A 23,611-nucleotide genomic window follows, 5' to 3' on the forward strand; every position below is an offset into this window, starting at 1 on the left:
GTTTCTCTAAGCTGTCAGAGGATAAGAGAGAAGAAGTTTGTTCAATTAGTGAAATAGGAAACAAAGTACAATTTCAGTTGATTTTTGATATAAAGCTGTTGACTGAATCTTCAGTGAGGCGTGTGCTGGGTCACAGGTACATAACCAGTGTGGAAAAGGGAGTGGGAAGAGGTGGCAGGCTGGGAGAAGTGGGCAAGTCACAAATTAGTGACACTCTCAGGGCTTTGTGTGGTTGAACATTATAGAATGGTAGGTGAGGTGAAAATGAATGTGGGAAGGAATGTGAGCATCCTTTTAGTGTGGTGGTTTCTGTAGTAACTGTTCCCAGGAAAAAGGCCTTAGAGGTGTTGTGAATGGTTATGTGCTGTAATCAGTTCAGTGCTAAGTAATGGTAAAAATCACCTGCAGGCAGTTCTTGGGGAGTGAATAGAGAGCTGAATGCAGATCATCAGCATGGTGATGGTGCAGAAATCCACAGTGTGCTCTCAGCATGAATATTATGTGCACTGCTGCTCTCTCTTTCCTCCTTTCTTTGATCCCAAACAGAAACCAGACCAGTGCTGTTCTAAAAATGCTTCCACCTTAAGGAAGTGCTGCTTTTTTCCCAGGCACATGAAAGAGGGAAAAGCCAGGTTCAAACCAGAGCAATGCATTTAATCCTCACTGTTGCTGTCCTTTCCTGCTTGTGTTTTCCCTGTAAGACTTTGGGGTTGGAGTGCAGAGCACGTGTCCTGCTTTTCACTTTTGTAAAGCACTAAACAAGTCTTCAAAAAGACAAAAAGCAATAATAGAGGAGGATTTTAAAATACTGTCTGCTAAGGGCTGCTGTGACCACTGTGTGAAGCAGGAATGCAGGAGGAGAGGCAAAGTCTGTTTGTTCTCCCCATCCACCTCTTCCCAGCCTTCAGTGGGACTAGGTGTGGGAGCTGTGCAAACCTCTCTGCTGCTGGACTGCCTAAATTCCTTGCTGTGCACTGAGGCAGCTGAAGGGAACTCAAAAAAGGGATATTGGATGATTTCCTTCACCAGATTAGTGTTTTGTAAGAGGCAGTTATTAAATCTTGACACGATGCTGGTGCTGCTTTAGGAGGAAAATGTGTTTTTTCTGAGCTTCTCACATTTGGTACTGTCTGATTCTCTGCCAGGGAATAAAGATGGTAACAGCTGAATTTCTCATGGGACATAAGGACAATACTTTTGTCCTTAATACAGAAAAGCAAGACAGAGAAGGAAAGAACTCTTTGTAGTCTTGAAGCTTCCAAAGAACTCTCAGTAATGACTTCTGTGCTATTTAATTGCCTCTTTGCCATTATGGAAAAGGTGTATTTAGGCTCTGCAGTTCTGAACTGATAAAATGCCTCGATTTTATTCCAGGTTCTGAAGGATCAAAACACAGCTCTGCAAGCTGAAGTTCAGAAGCTGCAGACTCTCCTGTCTGAGCAGGTACAGCCAGTGTTTGCTGAGCTTTTATCAAATATCTTCTGTGCTTTTAATTTCTTCAGTATTTTTTCTTAACCTGGCAGTAGGCTGAGCTGGTTGATGTCAAAACCTGATACTTTTTTAGGTATTTTCTCTTCTGTGGAGGGTCAAGTAAGGCAGTTGTGGCTGTCTTGGAGATGTAGGAGGATTGTCCAAACAAAATATGGATTTTTTTTTTTCCCACTCCTGAAGACTCATATAGCTTAACACAAGCAAGAACTTATTTCTGCAACCACTCTGACCCTTGGAAGCAGAAAAGTCTTTACATTGTGGTGTCTTTTGCCTCCTGTTCTGTATTTGTGCCCATGGCTCACCTGCTGCAGCCAGACTGGTGCTCGCAGGATGCTGCAGGTTCAAACCTGTTGTGTTGTTCAGTTCCATCTCCTTTGGGATGTTCTCAGGGAGAGGCCATATGAACATCCCTGACTTTGCACCATTGTGGAATGAGAAAAATTCCTGAAACACTGGAAGACATCTGGCAGGACAGGGAGCTTTTTCTTTACTCCTGTTAGTCAGGATCTCCCTTCTGGAACTGCTCCCTTTCCCCTGGTGGAGAACCAGATCTGCAGGCACTGCTCCCCTGGCTCTGGCTGATCTGGTGTCCTGTCTGAAGTGCTGAAGGGGATTTTGCTTGGAAGCTGGTTGATGTTTCCCATCTGGTCTCTCACAATGTGGTGGTGTTGAGAAATCATAAATGTTCTGCTGAGTGAGCCTCAGGTGGAGCTTCTGGTTCTAATAAATGCCCAGAAGAGGCAGATTTTTCAGGTACTGGGCTGGTTGCAAGTCCAGCAGTGTAAAGCCATCAAGGCATTTGGGCTGGATCTTTCCCTGCCCCGAAAGATTTTTTCCAGCATCAGTATTAGACACATATACCATGAGGCCTTTCTCTCCTTACTTTGTTTTCTTTCTGGATTAGTGTAACTAAGCTTCTGGTTAAGTTGGTGCTTTCCAGTTATTTGGTTTTTAAATCCCAAACCATTATTGATCCAATTAATGATGACCCTATTTTTTTTTTTTTTTTCTTCATAGACAAACAAAGACTTGATAGAGCAGATGGAAAAAAGGTAAGAAATTTTGTTTTGAATCAGAAGCTAAAATAAAGATTTTGGTGGCAGGAAGGTTACCGTTGATAGTTAACAGCCTTCAAAGTTAAACTGTCTTTTTCCTTAATTTTCACTCTTGCTTTTTCAGCATGAGAGAGAGGGATGATAAAATCAAGACAGTTGAAGAGCTGCTTGAGGCAGGACTCATCCAGGTGGCTACTAAAGAGGAGGAGCTGAAGGTAAAATCCCTCTTATTATCTTTTGATGGGGAAATAGAGATTAAGTGCTCTTGTGCAAAGTGTGTATTGGAGTGCTCATAGTTCAGTCTGAATTCCTTGTGAATAGGAAAAGCACCTCGTGGAGATGAGGTTAAAACCTTTTCTGTAAGATAGACTAAGCATGAGCATCAGTGGGGTAGAATAAATGCTTCTCTCTGTTTAAGCTAGGGCAGATTTTGTTAAAATGCCCTTTGGAATAATGGGAATATATTTCTAGAGCTGTACATTTGATTTAATCTCCAACAAATCTTCCTTTAGGAAAAGGTGTTTTGTAAAAACTTGGCTATTATAATACTCCAGGGGTTTTGGCTAGGTTGATAAATCTGAAGGGTTAAGTGCATTATAAACTGGTGATATTTCTGGGATGGTGATAAAGTTATTTCCTTCTGTTTATTTATAAAGAAGGCAGTGATGAGAAGCCTGGAGAGGCAGTACAGAAATCCCTGTCTGTTTTGAGCTGGCTCTTGCTGGAAAGCTGTGTCCACCTGGCATAGCCAAGACAATGTTCCCTTTCTTAGGGTGCCTAAATCCCAGGGGCATTGCTGACAGCCCTGTGCTGGGGAGGGGATGTAAACCCTGGGGTTACTGAGCAGCCAAAGCTCTGAGCACACCATAGACTCTTTTAGGCTGAAAAACCCTCTGAGATCAAGTCCAGCCCTCCCCAGCACTGCCAAATCATATCCCCAAGTGCCATACCCACATGGATTTTAAATCCCACCAGGGATGGTGGTATTTTGCATGTTACTTGTTTGAAATAAGATTTTACAATTTTTTAATAATGCTGACAGTGATATTAAGATGATGTGATTTTTATTCTTGTAGTGCTATTCTGTGCAAAGGCATCTTTGAATTTTTATATATTTTGTATGTTATTATTGACTCTAGACTAGGATTTAGACTGTTAAAGCCCGTGGTGTTATATAATTTTTATTTATATTCCTAGAGTGGTGAGAAGCTTGTCTGTGGGAGAATCCCAATATTATGTAAATAGATATAAATGAATGAGCTGTACAAAAGATGGGCTGTAACATCATTAGTTACATTTGTTTTTCTGACCTCTCTGCTCAGTTACAGCATTCCCACCTTGCCTTAATTTCCTATAAATTAGTGTCCACTCCAGGTTATCCATGGTGAATAATTAGTCTGTTGAATGCTTTGGCTCCAACAGCTGCAGAGGGGGGTCTCTTTTAGACTTTCAAAGTCTTTCACTTATTCTAAAAGAAATTACTTTTTTGTCAAGCTTAACACTTTTTTCCCCCACAAATGAGGCTTTCATTATCTCTGTGTCTGCTTTCAAAGGCCCTGCGAACAGAAAATTCATCTCTGAGAAAAGAACTTCAAAGCCTGCAAATTCAGCAATCGGAGCAGGTAGTACTTTTCATCTAAAACTTTTATTACACCTAAACTAAATCTGAAAGAATCTTGCTGTGGTTGCAAAAGTCAAGGGAAGAAGGTGGAGATACCTTTGAAGCCTGTTGGCAAAGCATCCTGTTTTCTTTTAGCATTGGTCTGGGAGCTGATAACTTCTGTCAAATATTTCCTTTGCAGAAGTGTCAGAAGCAGGGCAGATCTTCAGGATCCAGTCAGTGCTGCCTGGGGGTTGGTTTGAGTTTGAGGGCAACGAGGCTGGAGAGGGGCTGGGAACACAAACCCTGTGAGGAACAGCTGAGGGAGCTGGGGGTGCTCAGCCTGGAGAAAAGGAGACTCAGGGCTGACCTCAGCACTCTACAGCTCCTGAAATGTGGCTGGGCTCAGGTGGGGCTGGGCTCTTCCTCCTGGCAGCAGTGACAGAACCAGAGCACACAGCCTCAAGGTGTGCCAAGGGAAATATAAGTTGGATATTAGGAAGAAGTTTTTTACAGAAAGAGTGATAAAGTTCTGGAATGGCTGCCCAGGGAGGAGGTGGAGTCACCATCCCTAGGTGTGTTTAACAAAGCCTGGATGTGGCACTGGGTGCCAGGGTTTAGGTGAAGTTCTGGGGCTGGGTTGGATTGCATGATCCTGAAGGTCTCTTCCAACCTGGTCATTCTGTGAATTCTGTGAGTTTGCCATGCTCTGAAATGGCTGTGGATCTCCTTTTCCAGAAGCCTGGAGCAGCAGGCATTGCTGGCAGGCAGCTTGTACTGCCTCACCTTCATGATGAATATTTGAGCTTCCCAGTGTCAATCCACCCTCTGCAGGTGTCACTTGTCCCCTTCTCCTTGTGTCTGGTCAATGACACTGTCACAGTGTTGTCACTTTTGATGTGCCGGTCAGGAAGTGCCTTTCCCTGACATCCAGCTCTGCTTGGACGCCTCAGGAGGGCCATTAGTTCCCAGAAAATCATTTGTGGAAGAGGGGAGGCACAGTGACCCTGTAGAGATGTACAGTAGTGTCAGCATTAAAGGGCAGCTGATGAAATGATGGTCTTGAACCTCACCCTCTCCTGGTAAAGGTGGTGTGGGTTTGCTTTTGTTTTCCTGGAACTTGCAGCAAGCTTAGTATTACTGGTTTGCCAGGAACTGGAGACTAATTTTCTCAGGAGCAGTCAGATAAATAAAATATTAGGCTGCTACATAGTTCATCCAGTGTCAGAGAGCTCCAGTTTTCTATCCTCACCCTTCAACATTCACAGATTGTTTTGCTCTGTTCTGTTTTTCCTAAGATGAAGCTCTGTTTTTAACAGGTTTCCTTCCAATCACTGGTGGAGGAACTGCAGAAAGTGTAAGTTACTGCACAGATTTAGTTTCTGATTAATTCTCTCTGTCTTTATTCCATGACTGTGAGTGTATTGCTTCCCTGAAATGATTGGCTTTTGGCTGGGTGAAGTGTGTGTGTGTTGCAGGAAGCATTTTCATTTTTGAAACATGTCACACCAGATCAATACCAGCTAAAAATCCAGTTGCTGCTCTGCTAAGCAGTTAATTTCATAAACCTGACTTTGACTAGGTGAGGAATTGCTCTGATTTGTCAGATATTTTTTTTTTTTTCAATAGGCACTTTAAAAGAAGTGGGATTGTCCCCTGTGTGTGTGTTTTAAGTTGGCAATTACTTTGCTTGATTGTCCAGTGAAAGCTGATTTTAACTGTATGTCATTCCAGGCACTTGATATCACTCTTGATATCTTAATTTGCATTTTTTGACTGTAATAGTATTGATTTAGCATGTGAACCACTGGTTATATAAAGCCAGCTGATTCTGCACTAGTCCCAGTCTTATTCTTCCTGTTTATTCCTCCTGCCGGGTCCCACTATGGATCCCTGAGGCTGGTGGTGGGATGTGATGTGATAGCAGAACCAAATGTTGTGTATTTGCTTGAGTAGCACATTTTTTTTCATCCAACTTTTGTTGTTTCTCTGCTCTTTTTAAGGATCCACGAGAAGGATGGAAAAATAAAATCAGTGGAAGAACTCCTACAAGCTGAAATCCTAAAAGTAGCAAGCAAGGAGAAGACTGTTCAGGTACCCTTGTGCAATCCCTACAATTCCTTTGTGTGTTGATGCCACAACCACATTTGTCTGTTACTGCATGGCATTCTACAGTGATCAATTTGTAGCATCCATTCTTGTGGCGTTTTTTGTGTTTCCATTGTCCAACCCTGTCTTGTTTTGTCATTGAAAAGGCTTTGACACAGGAAATAGAGGCTCTGAAAGAAGAAGTAGGAAATTCCCAGCTTGAGATGGAAAAACAGGTAAAATACTTTAGTGGCAGCAGTGTGAACCAGCCTTGCCTTGGATGTGCTGCTCACTCGTTTCTGTTCTAGTGTGTTCTGTTTCACTGGTGAATATGTCCTGGGGTAAGGAACTTTTTCATGCTGGAGCTACACTGTTCTTGGATATAAAGCCATAAAAATGTAGGATAACGAGTGCTGTCCCTCAGAAACCACACACCTCTGGAACCCTGAGCTTTTTGGGCCGTTAGCATGAAATTTGGCAAGAATTGCTGTAGCTTAATGCATTGCAACATTAGCTCTGCCTGGGCACACTGTCCCTGTAGTAAACATGAAACCCTGGGGCGTCCTTTGGGGCTGGCAACTTGGAAATTTCAAATGCTAAAGTTTCTGCTCCTGTTCTGGCTTTTCTGTGTTGCTGGAGCAATACTACAGGCCCAGATCTGGTTTCCAGGTAAACCCAAGCCTCTTTTCCCCCAGTGCCCAAAAAGAGTTTAGTCTTGGCACAGTCAGTTTTACTTTAGCTGTCAGGAATGCAGGGATGGAGGAGTATGGGCTTTTTTGGCATGATTGCTGCCTGGCATCCAAAGCAAGGGAAGCCCACGTTTCCTTGGGGAGCCCATTCTTCAGGCAGCTTCATCCATTGTGCTGTCAGGAAGTGTGCTTGTGTGGCTTGTGTTATTGGTCTGCACTCTTTTCAGTCCCTTTAGCTACATTCCAACATGTCACCCCCTTCTCAGTTGTTAGAGTTTTGTCCTTTTTAGGCAAAGCTTCACAGAATGTGTTTCCGTTTTGGGCTTTTCCTCCAAAGCAAATTTCCAGGAACTGAGGGAGTTATTTGTGTGTATTTCCTTCCCTGGAACTGTCAGAGCCCAGAAAAAAAAAAAAAAAAAAAAAAAGCAGTTTAGGTTTGTTGTTTCTGGAATGCTCTGTGAGGGATGCTTGCTCCAAAGGTGATGCATCTGTGCACCTTTTGGCCTCCTGCAAGCAGAAGAGAGATTTTTGGGAATGTCTGAAACTCCTACCATGTTGTGGTAGAGGACTGACAGATAACCACTGTCAGGCTTTCACACAGCATTCAAAAGTAACATTCCCCCTAAATCTTATGTCTCCAATCCATATTCAGCCTTGAATAGGAATTTAAGGGAGTGCAGACTTTTCAGAGAGCACCCAAAAATCACTTCCTTATGCAAAGAGAGTCTCAATGGCCAGGGTTGATCTCTGTGGTTGGAGCTGCAGTTGCCAGTGAGGTGGTGGTCACATTCACTCTCTGCTTCTTTCTCTGTGTCTCCTGTGGGCCTGCTTGTTGTTCCCATTTGCACTGTTTCCTTTGCTGCTCTGGAAGTCACATTTTAAATATTGGGGAATGTAAATAGTTGGAGATACTTGGTGCCTTGTAATTAAAAAAGTGCATTTATGCTTACTGCAATAAATGGTGCCTCTTTTGAAAATGTCTGATAATTTTCCCCTTTGTTTCTTCATAGAGCAATTTTTAGCATTTATGTGCCTTTTCCATGTGCATTGAACTGAAGTGCTGATTATTTTCTTTAGGTGACAATAACATCACAAGTCAAAGAACTTCAGACTCTGTAAGTGCAGTTGTTAATTGTGGTCTGCCCTGTGCACCCCTTACTGACCCCTTAAATTCAAGTCAGGATGGAGGGATGTAGGCAAGGCATAGTGGAAAACCTGCTTTGGTAACACCTGAGCTGTAGGGGTGGGGAAATGAGCAGTCAGTCCCTTGTATTCCCAGCTGGGGAGGGGCAGGGAGGTGTTTTTGGATGAGGAGAGCACACATTTGTGAAACCCCTGCAATGTGTCAGCACAGAGTTTGCTTTCACCTAATGAGCAGTGCCATTGATCAAGGGCATCTCCTGCTAACCCAGGCTGAAGTGGAAGTGTTCACACACTGGTTTTTGGTAGGTGAACTGTGCATGTGCCTTTGATCACAGATGCTGCTTTTGTTAGGTGCTGCAAACGTGGGATGTTTTATTTTCAGATGGATGAAAGAGCAGGGGGTTTATGCTGTGTTTGTCTGTGTTCAATTGCACAGGTTGAAGGGGAAGGAAAAGCAGGTGAAAACCATGGAGGCCTTATTGGAAGAGAAGGAGAAAGAGATTGTTAAGAAAGGAGAATGTCTGCAGGTAAGCTGCTTTAATATTCTGAAGGGAAATAAGCTCTGTTGCAGCATGTCTGGCTGGGAAAAACAAAGTCACACTTCTAACCTTGCTTTTTATCTATCCAAAGGGTCAGAAGGATACAATTGCACAGTTAACCAGTAAAGTTCAGGAGCTGGAACAACAGAACCTGCAACAACTCCAACAGGTACAGCCTGCAGGGTGGATGTGGTTTGGGAGTGCTGTTTGGTTGAACAGGAAGCTATTTTTTTCTCCTCTGCCTCACACAGAGGATTTGCATTGGCTTCAGCTTAGAGATGTTTTAGATCCAACTTGACTCCCACTAGTTCAGCTGTGTCATCCAAAACAGGTTTTACATGGATGGCAAGTTCTGGGAGGTTTTAACTGGGATGATACTGTGCATAAAGAGGAGCTTTGGTGGTCTGAAAGCCTTGTTGCTCACAGACAGTCCCAGCTGTGTCCCAGCCACCTCCTTGCCAGGCTGAAGCAGCATCCTGCAGGGTTTTGGTCATGCAGGAGCTTTGGCTGTAACTGAATTTTAACAGCATCTCTTGAAATGGTCAGGCTGTGCTGTGTTTCCTTCCTGCCTTTCCCTGGGGCTGGAATATTTTGGCTTTTGATTTCCTGCACTGGACTTGAGAGTAGACAACTGGACAACCTCGAAGCCAGGTGTTACTTAATGGAAGAATTTTTCCAATAAGGTGGTATTCTGGCTCAGTTTGGATTTTTGTTGATGGCAAAAGGAGGAGACTGAGTTGAACTTTTATTTTGGGTGGATGTCTAGACACAGGCATTTATCCCAGGGGAAAGATGGAATGGAGAGCAATTGGCTGGTGTGAAGTTTGGGATGCTTGGTGTAAGCTCTGTTTCTGAAACCCATTATGTGTTTAGATATTCTTGGAGCAATGCCTGATGCAAAATTCCTGGTATTTCTTTGGCAAGTGTCTCGCAAGCTGTGTGTTGCCCCTTCTCGTGCAAAGAGCTGCTGTTAATTTGAAAACTGTGCCATCAAAATGAAAATGGGAATTACTTTTTCAGGTACCTGCTGCATCCCAAATCCAGGACGTGGAGAACCTGTGAGTATGCAGAGTAGCAGTTCCTCAAATGCCTGCTGGGAATATGCATTGAGTTTATCTTCAGTTGGAATGTTTGAATTGCTGTCAGGAATTTCATGGGCTTTGCTGAAATAAGCTGTTAGTGCCAGTGGCTGCTGCCATGCCTGGCGTCCCTGCCCTGAGCTGTGCTGTTCACACACTGGGAATGTGCACCCAGGGCTCTGTTAAGCAGTGGAACTGCTGCTGCTTCTCGTGTCTAGTGCTAATTCCTCCTGCTGTTCAGTGTGTTTGGGGGTTGCAGTGCCTGTGGCTCAGTCGGTGGCAGCAGCTAACAGATCTGGTTTGTGCCATTTTCAGGCTGAGATGCAATAGCCAATTCTCCAGCTCCTGTTTTATGGAGAAATGCTGCCAGGCTTTCCTCTCTTTTGACTCTGCTTTGTCTGGCTGCTCCCCAGTCAGAGGAAGGTTGTATGAGACTGTGCCAGAAAGGGCTCTGTCTTCAAAGCAGCTCCTGGGATGTGCTGCTCTCCCAGCAGAGCTCCGGTACAGCCACTGTGGTACCTGAGGCAGCCTCAGCACACAAAATGCATTTATCTTCTGCTGCACAAAATGCCCCAGCTTGAGTGGCTGTCCCTTTTTAGCATAAATTCTTCAGCATTTTTTTTCTCCTACTTTAACCCTTTCTCCTTACTTTCTAAATCATCTCTGCAGGTTGAAAGAGGAAAAAGAACAAATGAAGAAGTTGAAAGCTATGGTGGAAGAAAAAGAGAGAGAAATTGCAAACCAAGTGAAACAGTTACAGGTAAACTTTAATAGAAACACCTTGTCTTAAGGAGTGTATATATTGTGGGTGTATATCTATTTATGCATATTGCCTTTTTTCTTTCAACAGGATGTACAAAAAGAAAATGAATCTTTCAAAGCTCAGATACAGGAATTAAAGCAGGAGAACTGCAAACAGGTACAGCTCCCAGTTGCTGAGAGAAGTCAAAAGTGGGTGGTGGTGGCTTGCATGCATGGCATAGAAAACCAGGAGTTGTACTGCCCATGGAAATCCAGGGGCACCTGTGGGGTTGGGTTGTACTGAGACAGCTTTTCTGGCTGTTGCATGTCTGTTCCTGATTTCTTTTGTCATATGGATCTTCAGCCTTGTGCTCCTTCTTATGCCTGCTGTGTTCCTGGCCAGAGGAGGCTGCACAGGATCCCCTCAAAGGCCCAAAGTGCTTTCTGGTCTTGCAGCAGTGCCTGGTGAACAAGGCAGACCCTGGTCATTGCTGCTGCTCCTCTCCTAACACATCTCTGATCTCTTTGTAGGCATCTCTGGCTGTCCAAAGCGAGGAGCTTCTGCAAGTGTGAGTACTGCCAGGTTGTTGAATGCATTAGAGAATTGATTCAGTTCACTTAATTGCTTAGGAAATGTAGAAATAAATGCCAAATGTACAATATCAGAATATGTGAAGTGGCCAGTAAAAAATAAATAAATTAAATTACTGTCTAATGGAAGTTGAGCATGGGAGATTCTGCTCACACTGCTAATCCTCAGGTGTAATCTGCAGACAGACAGTGCTGGCAATGTGTTGTGCCTACCATAGAAGCAAGCCTTGATTGATGTTATTTTGAATGCATGCCAGCTCAGCTTATGGCTGAAGAGTTAAATGTTGGTGTTTCAAGCAAAAGTGACAGGCTTTTTTCTTGGAACTTCAGCTTAGCAGAGGGTTGTTCCTATTACAGAATCATCTGGAAATCTCTTCCAGGGAAAACCTCAGGGGTAAAAGGGTGTTATAATGTGGGGCTGAAGCACATTAAATAACTATGTGAAAGCTAATGCTATATTGTGCTAAGCAAATTGCCACTGTCATGTGTTTTTGGCTGGCTGAATTATTTGTCTTTCAAGTTAAATGACTTACAAATTGTGGATTAGGTTCTTGAAAGGGAATTCTCATCCAGCAGGCAGTGCCTGTTCTGTGGTGTTGTACTGGCGTGGGCTGGCTGACTCTACCCTCAGCTAATGTGTTGCCTTTCCATGGCCTTGTTAAATGTGTGCAGATGCCTGTTGTAGGCAAACAACAGCTTTACAATGGGTTTGCTCAGGCTGAGTGGTTCAGGGAGCAGTGGGAAGCAGGTGATACTGCCAAGTCAGTGAAAACAGCTTTTCAGAGAGAGCTGAAAAGGGAAGGGAAGGCAAGTTAGTGTGTGGGAAAGGGTGTCAATGCTTCACTGGGAATTTCTTCAATGTCTACTGACTTGTTTGTGGTTCCCTTTGTTAATTCAGGGTTGCAGGCAAAGAGAAGGAAATTGCCAATCTCCAGAGTGAGCTCGCCTCTCAGAGAAATGCTTTTGAGCAGCAGAGGAAAAAGAACAACGTAAGGAAATTCTTCCCCCACCACTCCAGAAAACCCCCCCAAAACAGCCAAACCTGTGTTTCCAGCACTCCTAGGGGCCTGGGACACTTTGCAGAGAGTGTTTCTGACAGCTGTATGGTGTCCCTGGGTGCTCCTTTCCTCTTGGGAGTGACTCAGCACACCTGACTTCACTGCTCAGAGCTGTGCCAGCTCCTGGACAAATTGCTGATTGGATGAGAGGAAGGAGACTTGCTAGGGGGGACATCCCACAGCAAGTTCTTGGATTTGGATTCCTACCTGGTTAACGGGAGTGGGGGAGGAGGAAAGGTGCTGTGCTCTGACAGAGTTCTGGTCCTTGTGTGGGGACATGGGGGGAGGCATTACCTTCAGGGTGCTCGGATATGGCTCTTCCCATTCCTCAGAGTCATTAATCCTGATCTTCCCAAGGAAGTGAAGGGCTGAGCCTTCCTTCACAACAGCTGCTGATGGTGCAGTCTGGGTTGTTTGTAGATGGAATTAAAGATTGTATTTTCCATCACAGAGCTGTAGAGTTACTTCCTTGTAATGCATTACCTGTGCAGGGCAGGGGAGTGTCTTTTAAGTTATATGGAGGAAAGTTAAAATACAGGGTGTTTATCTCACTGTCTCTCCTTGATACCCTGTAAAATCCAATGAATATCAGGCAATAAGCTTTATTTCTTAATAGTCAGACAATCTAAGGAAAATGCAGAAGGAAAATATTGAGAACTTTTGAGCAAGAAGTGCTGTTTAAGAGCTGAAATAAAGCAGAGAGAAAGAGGCTGAGTAGTCTCAGCAGACAGATGAGCTGGAAAGGTAGAACAGAAGGTTTGTTTCCTGCAGATTCACAAGGGCTGAATACCTTTTGTGCTGCAGGCAGAAGTCTGGCTGCTGCTAAAGGCAGACCAGGCCTGTAGGTGCCAGCTTTTTCTCAGTTTTATCCAGTGTTGTGTTTATATCCTGTGAACAGCCTTTAGGATTGTGAGCTAATAGAAATGGTAAAGTAAAACTAGTGTAGGTGCTTGCTAGGCCTTTGATGAATTTAAAATGCAACCTTTCCAAAATAACCCTTTGCTAAAGGAGATTTGCTCTGAGGGTTGGAAAAAATGAAATCTAAATCCCAAGCACTGTAATCTCCTCGCTGCAAGGCCCCACCATCCTTCCTAGAGAAGAGCTGTGAGGCTGCTCTTAGGAAGCTCTCAGGCTCTCTCTGAGTTGTGTTGACATCTTGTGGAGTACACGTTTGATGACCTCGCCAAGAAAGACACAGGAGGGTGGCACCGTGGCCTTCCCACGTGGATCTGGGATGTGCTGAAATCCCAGAGCCTCCCAGGAGGGCTGCTGAGCACCAAACCAGTTTTCTGTGGGTGCAGTGGAGAGAGCTGCAAACCCTGAGCTGTGTGTTCCTGAAATCAGCGCCGGGGTTTGGGCTGAGGTCTGGTTGCAGGATCAGGGGCGTAAATGTGCACACCTCCATGTCTCCTGGGTCCATGCTGGGTTCTGCACTGCCACGTGCCTAACACTCTGTTGTGTAATCTGTGGTTTGATGTCTGTGTTCCTCACTACTTTTGAAAACTTCCCTCTTTCTTCTTACAAGTGCAGTCAAAGTGTGGGGTCGCTGTAGTGATAAGGCTCTGCAGTAGCACTTGCATCAGTTTTGGACACTGGGGCAGGTTGGGCAGAAATTGGCATTTTTTCCCCCCACTTTTCAATCAGACTCTTCAAACATCACACCTGTTTTTGCTAGTGTATGTCATACTCCCCAGCAAAATCACCTTGCAGTAACCAGCATTTAAATGCAAATGGTGGAATGTAATGCGAAATATTTCTCTGAAGTAAAAGTGAAAACAGTTTGAATATTGGCTGAACTGAAATCGTTCTTTCTAAAAATGATTAGGACCTTCGGGAGAAAAACTGGGAAGCAATGGAAGCATTGGCATCAACTGAAAAATTGCTGCAGGACAAAGTGAACAAGACTGCCAAGGTTGTAATGTTGACTGCTAGAAATGATGCGTTAAGCTAGAAGCAGATCTGCAGCTGGTTCTTTAAGTGAAATGGAGACATTTAACTTTTACTGCAGTTTAAGTATAATCTCTCCTGAGTGATCATTCATATACTTTCACCTCTGCTTCTTCCTGTTGTCTTTAGGTTGTTTGTTTTTTTATTTTAAAGGTTAGTTTGTGGGCATGCTGACTTTTGATTTCTGTTTGCATAATTGTTAGAGCTGTCGTGAATTGTTTTTGATTTGTGGGGAGCTCCAGATGAAAAGCTGTGCTAGTGAGCAACCTGCTTTCTTCTACTGGGCTTTGGCTGTGCTTAAACAAATCTGTTGGACCTGGGAAGAACCAGGACTAAATTATTATTATTTAAAAATCTGGGAACTTCTCAGAAAAATGGTGTGACCACAGCTGTGAATTTCATCCTTGAAGGCACTTGCAGCTCGACAGGGATTATTGGACCAATGTTCAAAATGATCTGGGATGTGAATTCCTCTAAAAGGAGCTTGTGTTTGCCGTGGGCCTGATTGAGTGTTCATTGCCACTGTGCAGAACTCAAATAGAAAAAGCATCCAACTAACCCTGAGAGCAGGAGTCAGGCAGCCAGGGGCAGAGGAGCTCTGGTTTGGGGTTGTGTGTCTGTTTTGGAGCTGTCTCTGCTCTGTGCTGGCAGGAGCTGTCCCTGCTCTCGCTGTGTGCTAACGCTTGCCTGCTTTCTCTTGCAGCTGGAAACTTCAGCAAACAGCCTTCTGCCCCTTCATGGTGGCTCCTAAATTGCTGCCAACTAACCCACAGCACAGCCTCACCACCTAATGTCTCCTGTCTGTTTCTGTCTCTGAATCTCAACCTGCTCACACCACCGATCCCTTGCAGCAGAGGAACTCAGAGCAGCCAGGCAGTAGCACTGATGCCAAAGGGAAAAACAATCCCAAATATCAGTGGAGGATTTTGGCTGAAAGCTGCCCTTCTGTGCAGTGTTTCAGGCTTTCTACATTTAACTTTAAATGAGAGCCTGAATGTTGTGTAACTAAACTAACCCAATCTGCCACAAGCACAGCAAGCACATGTCCTGTGGCTGCTCTGCTTTTAATATTAAATACACAGAAGGACAGATCTGTGGTGCCTTTGGCTCTGGGTGTTTATATTTGCAAAGCATTAACAAAAAAAAATCCTGGAAATTGTCACACAGCTCTAATAATTATCTCCCATTGCATCCAGGGTTGGGAAAAGAGGATGTAAGTGGCTTCCTCTTAAATGTTTGAAAGTCTTACTTTCTTGGCCTGGTTCAAATGTGCATTAACACAAAGTTTCCTTTTGATTTTAATTCTCTGTTTTTGAAGTGATGACGTTACCTTACAGTGATTTTTTTCACACCTAAAATTATTTTAAAAGCACAGATTAAAAAATAAAAATAGTTGATTGACCAAAGTATTTGATTTTGAGCTCACTTAACTGGAGTGGCAGGGCTGGTGTGATCTGTGGATGCAGTTACTCAGCTCAGTGCAGTTTGTGTTGTGGATAAGTGAACAATGGTGTAATTTCTGTACAAACAGGCTAGATTGGAGGAGAACTTCAGAAAATAAAAGCTTAAGCGAGAACAAATGCAAAGGCCAAATTCTGAAGCAATTTGGTGCCCATTTCTGAAGTAATTTACTGCAATTTCAGAGACTATAGTGCCTTTCTCACTTAGAAAAAGACTTCCTGGGTTAAGTAAATTGCTGTAGGCAGAGGAGAGGCTGTTGCCAGGCCGGTGAGTGTGGTGCCCAATGTCACCTGTGCCCTCCTCTTGCTTTAGGAGAAGCAGCAGCACTTGGAAGCTGCCGAGGTGGAGACGCGCCAGCTCCTCCAGAAGCTCTTCCCCAAAGTGTCTCTTCCTTCCAACATGGTAAGAGAAGTGGCTCTTGTTAACCTCCTGCTGGGAGTCAGGGAGCTCTGCTCCTGCTGTGCTGGGCAGTCCTGGAGTGTTTCCTCACAGCCCCTCTGTCCCAAGGTTTTTGCACTGGGGTGGGAGTGTCTCTGGCTGGTGATACCTGTCCTTGCACAGGGAAGCAAAGCTGTGGATAGGTTACTTCAAGAAGTGTTAAAAGAGCAAAATAAAAGTTATTATCTTGTGGGTTTTATGCCCCAGTGTTTGATCTACCTGTGTTATCTTATGTCTCACTGAGATAGTCAATTTTGCAGGGTGGATAATGCCTGCTGTGTTTGTTCACTGCCTGGCACGACGGGGATCCATATATTTCCAATTTTCCAGAGGAGTTGCAGTGCCTCAGTGACAGTTAATACAATTTAGGGGGTTTTGTTTTGTTCCCAAGCACCAATCTCCAATTTTATATTTATTTTATATTTTTGATGGCTTTCAGTGGTTTGCAGGTTTGCCCTGGGTTCATAGGGTTCAGATGGGGTGAATAACATCAAGTGAATCTGGAAACATAGGTGCATTTCATTCATAACCTCTGGAGATTTTGAATAATCATATTTAAAATTGTTCCCAAATGTGCTAAAGTGTCCTGATAAAAGAACTTTCTGTAAGGTTATAAAACAACCTTCTTAGAGTTATAGAGCATCTGCTTGAAGTGCTCAGGGATTTGGGGAAAGATTCCTTTGAATCTTCAAGTGCTTATGCGGAGCCCTGACACTTGCAGGGAGTCCTCTGTCACCCAGCTGCATTTCAGCTCCTCCAGGCCCCCCTGAACTGTGTGTGTCTCATCACCTCGTGTTCCTGGGTTGCTGCCAGCTCTGTGTGGCACTGGCTGAACAACAACCATGGGGCTGTGTGTGAGCTCCAGGGACTTGAGAGACACTGAGGCACTGCTCCCTCAGCAGTGGGGAGGCAAATGTCCTGAGGAAAGCTCTCCTGAGGTTATTCTCAGCCTTAACTGAATGATTTCCCAACAGAGCCACAGTGAGTGGATATGTGGGTTTGAAAAGATGGCTAAAGAATACCTAAGAGAGGCTTCAGGATCTGAAGATGTCAAGGTAGGCACAAAAGATGGACAGCTGGTGTGTGGCATGATGGATTTGTCCAGTATAAATCTTAAAACTTGTGCTGTGGGTTGGGAAGTTCAGGTTCTCAGGCAACTCACAAGAAAATTGTTTTGTATTAATTCTAGAATGGTTTGGGTTAAAGATCATCCAATTCCAGCCCCCCTGCCTTGGCCAGGGGTGCCAGTCACTAGATCAGGCTGTTCCAAACCTCATCCAGCCTGGCCTTGAACGCTTCCAGAGATGAGTCAGCCACAGCTTCTCTGGGCAACCTGCTGTTCAGATACTCACAGAAATGTATTTGCAGCTTTGATAAGTACCTTGTGGAATTGTGAGTTGATGAAATTGAAAATCACCATTCTCTTTTTTAAGTAATATTTTTTTTAATATAGTAACTCAAAGTTTGTGACTGAGTATTGAGAGTTGTAGGTGAGCACTGCACTTGCTGTTATATTTTCATGGGTTGGAAAGACAAATCTGCCCAGGAGTGATGAATAGTTGCTTGTTGTAGGAGTTTGCTTGCTGAAATAAGATGAATAGAACTGAAATCCATCCACTGGGATGTGACTCTTGTGCTCCCTTTCCTCCTTTGCCAGGCTATGGAGCAGAAGTTGAAGGAGGCTGAGGAAATGCACATCCTGCTGCAGCTGGAGTGTGAGAAATACAAATCTGTTCTGGCAGAGACAGTAAGTGGCATGCCTGGTCACCTCTGTGATGTTCCAGCTGCCTTTCTTGTGCTCTGAGCTTTCAAATCCCTCTCTCTTCTTAGGAGGGGATTTTACAAAGGCTACAGAGGAGTGTGGAAGAGGAAGAAAGCAAATGGAAGATAAAAGTTGAAGAATCACAGAAGGAACTTAAACAGGTATTTCTGAAGTTGTTTTTTTTATCCCTCAGCAGCCAGGCAGGTTCTGCTTGAAGTCACAGAGGGTGTCTGAGCTCAGTGAAGGCAGGTGTGGAACAGCCCTGGCTGCCTGGTTTGATGTATGCATGACCAGGGGATGAAAAAGGTGAACCTTGCAACAAGTATAATAGGAATGATTTCCTCATATCAATGGTGTTCTGGTGCTCTGATACTTAGCTTCATGTAAAGGCTGGGTTCTCATTTTTGAAGGAGTGTATTTCCACTAAAGAGACTGAAGAATGGAGGATTTGCTGTTACCTTTAGATTTAGGTCACTATTTCTATTGCCATTTTTACAGAAGCAGGAAAAATAAACAGCACAGGTATAAAGTCTTTGACCATTATGTTAAATCTGTGTCACAGTCACAGAATCCCAGAATGGTTTGGGTTGGAAGGGACCTTAAAGCTCATCCAGTTCCCCACCCTGCCATGGGCAGGGACACCTTCCACTATCCCAGTTTGCTCCAAGCCCTGTCCAGCCTGGCCTTGGACAATTCCAGGGATGGGGAGTCCTTTGCAGATGCTGCAGGAAGCAGCCAAGTAATAAATAATAATATTGATGCTGATGGGATAGGAAATCAAAGATTGACTGTACAAGTGTCCCATTAATGTGCCCAGAAATATATATTTTTCTGGTCCTGGTAACTCGGACTCTGCTTTTATTGAGCACATAGGTTTTTTCTGAGTATATTGTGAGCAGATACGGACTCTTTGTGCTAAAATTGAAGTATCATAGAATCATAACAGTTTTCTGAAAGCTGTTAAAGTGCTGCTCAATCCATTATGATCAACTAATTACACTTGAAATTGCCTGCAAATCTTTCCTTTTAGGAAGGCTCTGTTGATAGCAAAAGTGGGAAGAAAAAGATCTTTTATGTTTATTTTCTAATCTAGAATTAAAGTAGGTCAAACAGCTTTTTTAAAAAAGTAATTTCTAAAGTATCTCTGCTTAGTAAATTTGAGTGCCACTGTGTGAGCCTGGCAGCAAACATATGATTTATAAACATTTTGTTTGAGGGGCTTATAAAGGCTGTCAGATCTGGAACTATAGATGTGCTGCCATCTGCTGCACTTACACAGCCCCAGATATGGCTAAAAATGCTGGTTTGGGTACGTGGATGGTGAGTATTCCCAGTCTGGGAAGGATATTTTCCTTACCATGGCTAATGGACAACTGGATTAGTGCTTATATTCCAAATCTTTAGCCATGTGGGCTCTCAATACGTCAAAGAACTTGGGCTGGGAATAGGTAGGCATGGTGTAGACTCAGTAAATTGAATTATTTGAGTGAGCACCTTATTTTATTCAACCACTTTGATTTCATCCTTAATATTCTTAGATAATTTTTACAATCTTGTGTATTTATGCAGAGTTTGTCTCAGACCAACCCAGCTAAATATCTTTATTTTTCCCCAAACTGCAGATACGTTCCGTGGTCACTTCTTTGCAGCACGAGGTGGAGAGGTTAAAGGAAGAAAACAAAGAAGTTGAAACTGTACGTGCAGGTGGTTTTTTCTTCTTGTCATTGAAGCTTTTTGTTGTTGAAACACAACAAAATCTGTAAATCTGAATTTCTCTCCTGCCAGTGGCACAGCTTGTGCCTTTGAGCCTTTGGGGCAGTGTTTTTAAAAGGCAGAGAAGCTGGAAAGTTGTTCTGGTTTTTACTTCTGTACTCACCCACCGGGGCTCTTTCTTGGGAGACTGAGCAGTTCACTCCTTGTTGACAATAATGGGCTTGATTCTTTCTCATTTTATCTTATTTTTGATGTTTAAATCTGCAATCTGATGTTTAAATCTGTGCAATCGCTGGGCTTGAAATGCTCTCTAAACATCACGGAATATTTGGTAGAAATTTACAGCCAATTATAAATCAAATGATACTGCAAGAAAGCACTGAAAACATCTGTTTTAACTCTGTTTTTCTGTTTCTAGCTTAAAAAAGAGAGAGAACATTTGGAAAGTGAACTAGAAAAGGCAGAAATAGAACGATCTACTTATGTTTCAGAAGTCAGAGAGGTAAACATAATTGTCCAAGCTGTACTTTTTTTTTTTTCTTTTGGTTACCATTTGGCTGGCAAACTAACCTAGTGCTTAGCCCCTGTGGCTGAGGAGTTTGTATGTTTGTGACCTTAGAGTAGAGCAGCAAACTAATAACTGAGCAGAAGAGAATGGGCATACTAAGGAGACAAATCCTAAAACTCTAAACTTCATTTCAGCTCAAAGATCTCTTGACTGAATTGCAGAAAAAACTTGATGATTCATATTCTGAAGCAGTAAGACAGAATGAAGAGTTAAATTTGGTAAGAAGCTTGTTGGGCACAAACGAGGCTCCCAGCATACGTCTGAAGCGGAGACTTATTTCAAATCCTGTCTGTTCTGCTAACCTCTTCAGCTTGATATTTTTGTCCATTGAAATCATTTATGTAGTCTGACTTTTACAATTTGTCTCTTTTCTCTGCTCCTAACAATAGCGTGTCTGGTTCTTAAGACTTTTTCCCCCAAGTCTGTAAGACTTTCACTCCTTAAACTTCTTGAGAAGATTTGCAGTGTAGGCATATGCAGCAGCCAGTGTAATGTCCTTGGAGCAACAAAAGTGGTGCTCTCATCAGTTTAACTGGAGGATTATTCTCCTCTGGTGGGTTTTTTTTTTTTTTTTTTCCCAAAGCTTTTGAGGATGCAGCAGTGCCATCCGTGCTCTGACTGTGCAGAGCCTTTTCCATCCTGCACTGTATGGACAGAAATTGGCCAGACCCAAAGTTGGATTAATTCAGAGTATTTAGCCATTCAGCTGCTGACACCCTGCTGTGGCTGAATGGCTGTGCTGGCTTGGTGCTTGCATGTGTTACAGCCTGTTTGGCTAGAAATGCTTCCAGCAATAATGCTCCTATAGCAGCTTTCTCAAGAAGGACTTGGATTAGGACAGACCTAAGGGATGCATGGTTTTCCATTTTGAGCCCTTTCCCTTCTCACTTGTTTCAGTGACCTGCTTTTTAAGGCTGCAGGAGCAGTCAGAGCCTTCCTCTGCTTGTGTTTGGCCAGTGCTTTCCTGCTTTTGAGGCAGAATTAGGGAGGGTTGTCCCTGTCACCATGTCTGTGGGATGATGGGACAGCCAGGCTACTGCCACTGATGTAACTGGGCTGAAATAGTTGATTTAGAAAAATAACCACCACCACAGTAACAATGTGCTTAAGTTAATAGTACACCAGCCTCAGCAAGCAAAGCCTCTCATTCTGAAAGCAAGGCAAATGGGAATTGAATGCATATCTTGGAGTTAATCAGTAAACACCAACCTCTTTGAGGCAATAATTTATTATGTCTGTGCACAACAAAAGCTTAAAAAGCTGAGCTCCCTGCTAGGGCAGCTTGAGTGCAATGTGATGGTAAATCTGAACTTCTGTGCTGGTGAGAGTGTGAGGGTGTGTTAAACAACCACCTCCATGCAGCTGGCTCAGGAATGCTCTCCTGAGTGTGTATGAGTGCCTTCTGCAGGAGGCTGAGGAGTAAAAATTGTGGCATTTCAGAGTGGGTTCCCCACTATTTGAAAGGTAAGCAAGCAGAAGCTGAAACTGCAGAGGAGCTTCCCCAAAAATGTGTAAGCCCAGCATTCACCAGCCCAGGTGCTCCCAAAGGGGGAAGCCTTCCAAGGGTGAGACAAGCACAATGTGTAGGTTTGGAGTCAGTAAAAATTCAGGGCTCTGAGTAGCCCATTGTTCCCTCCTTTAATCTCCTGCTGGCCTCCAGGAAGATTGACAGCAGGAATAGTGAACATTAGCACAGCACACTTCAGAGGCACAAATCCAACAAAATTGGCACTCGAGCTCCTTGTTAGCACTTCTGTTTGAGGCTCAAGCCTCAAGTGCTCTGGCTGGTTCTGTGTGCTGTGTTGAAGAGCAATCAAAATATCCTTTAAAAAAACTGTGTATCCTTTGGAAAGGCTGCAGTTTAAGTACTGACTGCAGCCAGTATGAAGTATTCATCCCTCTTGACTGAAATAGTTTCACTATTTTGGATTGAATCTAAACACAATCGACAAGTTAATATCCCCCTGTCAGTGATTCATGCCTTGATGTGCCATTAACAGACTGGTTAAGTCAACATAGTTGTAGTAAGTGGTGCTTTATTAAGAAGATAAGTAGAGCTTTTTAGTTTATTCAGCAGTAGAGAGAGACTGTTTAGCCTGCTCTAGCAAGATGACAATCTTCATTTTTGCATATTTGCCATGAATTAAGTTGGAGTCTGGGCTGACTCCCTTGATAAGGATGCTGGAGAGGCTGATGCTCCTCCTGGAATGGAGTTGCAAATTTGAAACCACTCATAAGGAAGCCAATGCCAACCTCGTTTTTGTCTTCTGTAGTTTCCATTCTTTACCTTTATCTTTACAGATGGAGTCTCTCTTCCTTGACTGTCCTGGTAAACCTCATCATACATGTCCACTAATCCACTGTGTGCAGTAATTGTTAGTAAATCTTACTCCTTTTGCAGTCCATGTGCACTGGGTTAATCCCTGGGACAGACAGAGGAGATCTGTGTGTGTAAGTGAAAAACTGATTTGCTTGGTTACTGTTTTGCAGCTGAAAACACAGCTAAATGAAACACTATCAAAACTCAAAGTTGATCAAAACGAGAGAGAAAAAGTAGCTGGTGACTTGCCTAAGGTAAGCAGGGATTCTCAGCAGTTGCACATAAAATTTTAGCAAAATCCCTCAATGTCTGTATTTTGCTGTGGTGGAAATGATGATTTGAAGGAACTTGATTAGAGCTGGTGGGGTGTCTTGCTCCACTGGCTGGAACTGTAGAAGCTCTATCTGCCTGTCAGAAATGCATGAAACTGCAGCTAAAATGATAATGATAAAATGAAATTATAAAACTGCAGCTAAAAGCTTTTTTTAATCATCCTTCTTGAAAAGACTCCCCTGTTCATGATAATTTTATGCCAATAGAAACAAGTGGTGATTTGGGACTAACAAATAATTCTTTATTTAAAAGAAACTCCAGCCTAACAAAAAGCCTATCCCACAGCACTCCACCCACACTACAGCCTGAGGCTTTTAAATCCAGCCTCAAATGGCAGAGGGTTGCAAGCTGGTTTACAAAGCATCTGCCCTTTTGCACATGGTGACATATCCCCTATAAACCAGGAGACTGCAAATCCTAAAAGTTAGATCTGTGCAAGTGTGATGGGACAAACAGGTGGGTTTCCTGTGCTTTTCCTCAATGACTGCTCTTACAGGATGGGTTGGAGTGGAAAATCTTGAAGCATGAGAGGTCTGTCACTCCAGAAATAATGGGAGAGTTGGTAAATAGAGACAGAAATAGCCTGTGGAGTGGCTGGACTCTGGCTCCAGACTCTGCAGCACCTTGTTCCTTCAGCATAGGATCAAACTGGGCTGAGTTCTTCCAGGATTGGAGTGGGAAATGCTGCTGGGGGAGCATACCTTGTCCTGGACAGGGATAGATGATCACAAAAACACTGGAGGAGGTGAGAAGATACAGGAAACCTACTGTAATAAGGAATTTAAAACATCTTGCTCTGGACAGTTAGGTTGGGTGTTGGCATGCAAAGCCAGCTGTGCTGATGTCCATGGTTCATGGTATATTCCACATAAATACAGAGCTGGGGTTAGGATTTTGGAGACCTGCACTCCTCCTTTTATAAAATTTACTGCATGATTTTTACCTAGTAACTTGATGTGAGACTATTAAAGCTTCCCTGTAGGATTGCTCTCAGA

General features: G+C 43.5%; 1 protein-coding gene across 12 annotated transcripts in view; it reads left to right on the forward strand.

Annotated features, from left to right (window-relative positions):
- KTN1 (kinectin 1) overlaps nt 1–23,611 on the forward strand; it is a 77,275-nt gene that overhangs the window by 46,235 nt on the left and 7,429 nt on the right. For 5 of the 12 annotated variants that reach the window (XM_031504899.2, XM_077783897.1, XM_077783901.1 and 2 more), the window contains exons 18-41: nt 1,375–1,443; nt 2,509–2,543; nt 2,671–2,761; nt 4,100–4,168; nt 5,466–5,503; nt 6,150–6,240; nt 6,402–6,470; nt 8,001–8,038; nt 8,503–8,593; nt 8,697–8,774; nt 9,626–9,663; nt 10,354–10,444; nt 10,535–10,603; nt 10,957–10,994; nt 11,915–12,005; nt 13,900–13,986; nt 15,795–15,884; nt 16,895–16,975; nt 17,578–17,667; nt 17,751–17,843; nt 19,305–19,376; nt 19,814–19,897; nt 20,098–20,181; nt 22,454–22,537. In XM_031504899.2, the coding sequence (XP_031360759.1) occupies nt 1,375–1,443; nt 2,509–2,543; nt 2,671–2,761; nt 4,100–4,168; nt 5,466–5,503; nt 6,150–6,240; nt 6,402–6,470; nt 8,001–8,038; nt 8,503–8,593; nt 8,697–8,774; nt 9,626–9,663; nt 10,354–10,444; nt 10,535–10,603; nt 10,957–10,994; nt 11,915–12,005; nt 13,900–13,986; nt 15,795–15,884; nt 16,895–16,975; nt 17,578–17,667; nt 17,751–17,843; nt 19,305–19,376; nt 19,814–19,897; nt 20,098–20,181; nt 22,454–22,537 (1,761 nt within the window). The remainder of the gene's footprint in view (nt 1–1,374; nt 1,444–2,508; nt 2,544–2,670; nt 2,762–4,099; nt 4,169–5,465; nt 5,504–6,149; nt 6,241–6,401; nt 6,471–8,000; nt 8,039–8,502; nt 8,594–8,696; nt 8,775–9,625; nt 9,664–10,353; nt 10,445–10,534; nt 10,604–10,956; nt 10,995–11,914; nt 12,006–13,899; nt 13,987–15,794; nt 15,885–16,894; nt 16,976–17,577; nt 17,668–17,750; nt 17,844–19,304; nt 19,377–19,813; nt 19,898–20,097; nt 20,182–22,453; nt 22,538–23,611) is intronic. The other 7 variants (XM_077783899.1, XM_077783900.1, XM_077783898.1 and 4 more) reach the window with 7 other exon arrangements.

The sequence above is a fragment of the Lonchura striata genome, chromosome 6 (assembly GCF_046129695.1).
Source record: "Lonchura striata isolate bLonStr1 chromosome 6, bLonStr1.mat, whole genome shotgun sequence".
Classification (NCBI taxonomy): Eukaryota; Metazoa; Chordata; class Aves; order Passeriformes; family Estrildidae; genus Lonchura; species Lonchura striata.